Here is a 1898-nt window from a genome sequence, read left to right on the forward strand (position 1 = left end):
TCGGGTTGTTTCACGTTGTGGCCACACCGCTACCCGGGGACCGTGGACTGGACCAGTGGCACTTTAACTGGACTTTTAGTCCCTAAACCCTGCGGCAAAAAGATGCTTCAGACTCGGTACCTGTAATCCCGGGATTTTTCGGCAACATCATTTCTGTCACTTGTTCCTGCGCCCATTGGGTATTTTCTACAAGTATACACATTTTGATAAGGTATAGGCTTAACATTTGTTATCCATAACGGCCTGTGTGTCGCGAGGTAAGAACAAAATAATGACCACCAAAGAAGACGCAAAAGGCGCCTCGGTGGAGGACCGAAGACGCAGCCCTTTGGATCACCTTCCTCCACCTGCTAACTCCAACAAGCCCCTGACGCCCTTCAGCATCGAAGACATCCTCAACAAACCCTCAGTGAAGCGAAGTTACACTATATGCGGGACGGCGCACCTGATCTCGTCCGGGGAGAAGCACTCTTCGTCAGGTCATCCACTGTCCAATCGCGCTCTTCTTACCCAAACCTCGCCTCTCAGCGCCTTGGAGGAACTAGCCAGCAAAACATTCAAAGGCCTGGAAGTCAGCGTTTTACAAGCTGCAGAAGGTAAACATACTGTCTCTAAACCAGTTCTATTGTCAGTGTTAGTGATAGTGTTAAATAAATGCCAGCGTGTAATGCTACTGGAGGAAAATAATCTGCGGCCTGCTAGGGCAGAAATCGTAGTGATTCATTTTTTTGCTTTCAAATATTAAAACAAGCAAAGCGATTTTAAAAATAACATTACCTATTAAAATAACCTATCCACCACGATAATTCATAATTCCAAAGGGCATTTAGAAAGGTGGAAAGATGGTGTGACAACGGTGATGATAAAAGTACAAAGTCGTAAATATAATAATCCTTTACAGTGTTTCGATACATTTATCTGTAATTAGTCTAGCTTCATACTTGTTCTTATAGCATCATTTATTGTGCAATAATTATATTAATAGAGCTTGGTCTCTCATTCATATTGTTATCAATACTCTTATGACAACCGATTTTTAGTTATTAGACCTTGTTTTTTTCCAGGTATACTGTATAGTATTCTATACTGTATAGATGGCAAATATTGCCCTTATTTGTATTGGTTTAATTTTATGTGAATATCTGTATTTAACAAAGATGTTGTTAAATTTAGGAAAAAAATATCAATATGCTGACACAATTATTATTTTTCTAGGAAGGGACGGTATGACACTGTTTGGGCAACGGAATACTCCCAAAAAGCGAAGAAAGTCCCGAACGGCCTTCACCAACCACCAAATCTATGAGCTGGAGAAGCGCTTCCTTTACCAGAAATACCTGTCGCCCGCCGATAGGGATCAAATCGCCCAGCAACTGGGTCTGACAAACGCCCAAGTCATCACCTGGTTCCAGAATCGCCGAGCCAAGCTCAAGAGAGACTTGGAGGAGATGAAAGCGGACGTGGAGTCAGCCAAAGCCGTAGGAGGTACGGTACCTTATGAAAAAATGGCTAAACTGGCAGACCTTGAAAAATGCGCCGCCGGGACTTTAGGACATCCTATGCCCGTGTCACCCACGCTATCCAGCCACGAGAGCTCAAACAAACAGCAAATGTCGCCGTCGTCACCGTTGACAGACCACACAACGAGTAAGGAGTGCTCGGAAGACGAGGACGAGGAGATTGATGTGGACGACTAAGCCTCTACAAACAGTACCAGCACCATATATCCCCGTTTCTGATAGCGCTAAAAGTGCCATTAATGCACCAAATGTATTTATGTGACTTTTATATAAACGAAAATATTCAAACCAAGCATGGACGGTCTCCACAAAATCTATTTATGCAGCGACAGCTATATGAGTATCCTATTCGTTATTTTATTTAATCACCTGCGAGAA

The 1898-nt window shown here is 43.2% G+C and overlaps 1 protein-coding gene across 1 annotated transcript; it reads left to right on the top strand.

Moving 5' to 3' along the window:
* The first annotated feature begins 271 nt into the window (after nucleotides 1–271).
* Nucleotides 272–1697, top strand: lbx1a (ladybird homeobox 1a). The gene is made up of 2 exons (XM_012840401.1): nucleotides 272–596; nucleotides 1216–1697. Exons 1-2 carry the CDS (start codon nucleotides 272–274, stop codon nucleotides 1695–1697), a joined length of 807 nt encoding a protein of 268 aa, XP_012695855.1.
* The last annotated feature ends 201 nt before the right edge of the window (nucleotides 1698–1898 follow it).

This window comes from Clupea harengus, chromosome 13, assembly GCF_900700415.2.
Source record: "Clupea harengus chromosome 13, Ch_v2.0.2, whole genome shotgun sequence".
Lineage (NCBI taxonomy): Eukaryota > Metazoa > Chordata > Actinopteri > Clupeiformes > Clupeidae > Clupea > Clupea harengus.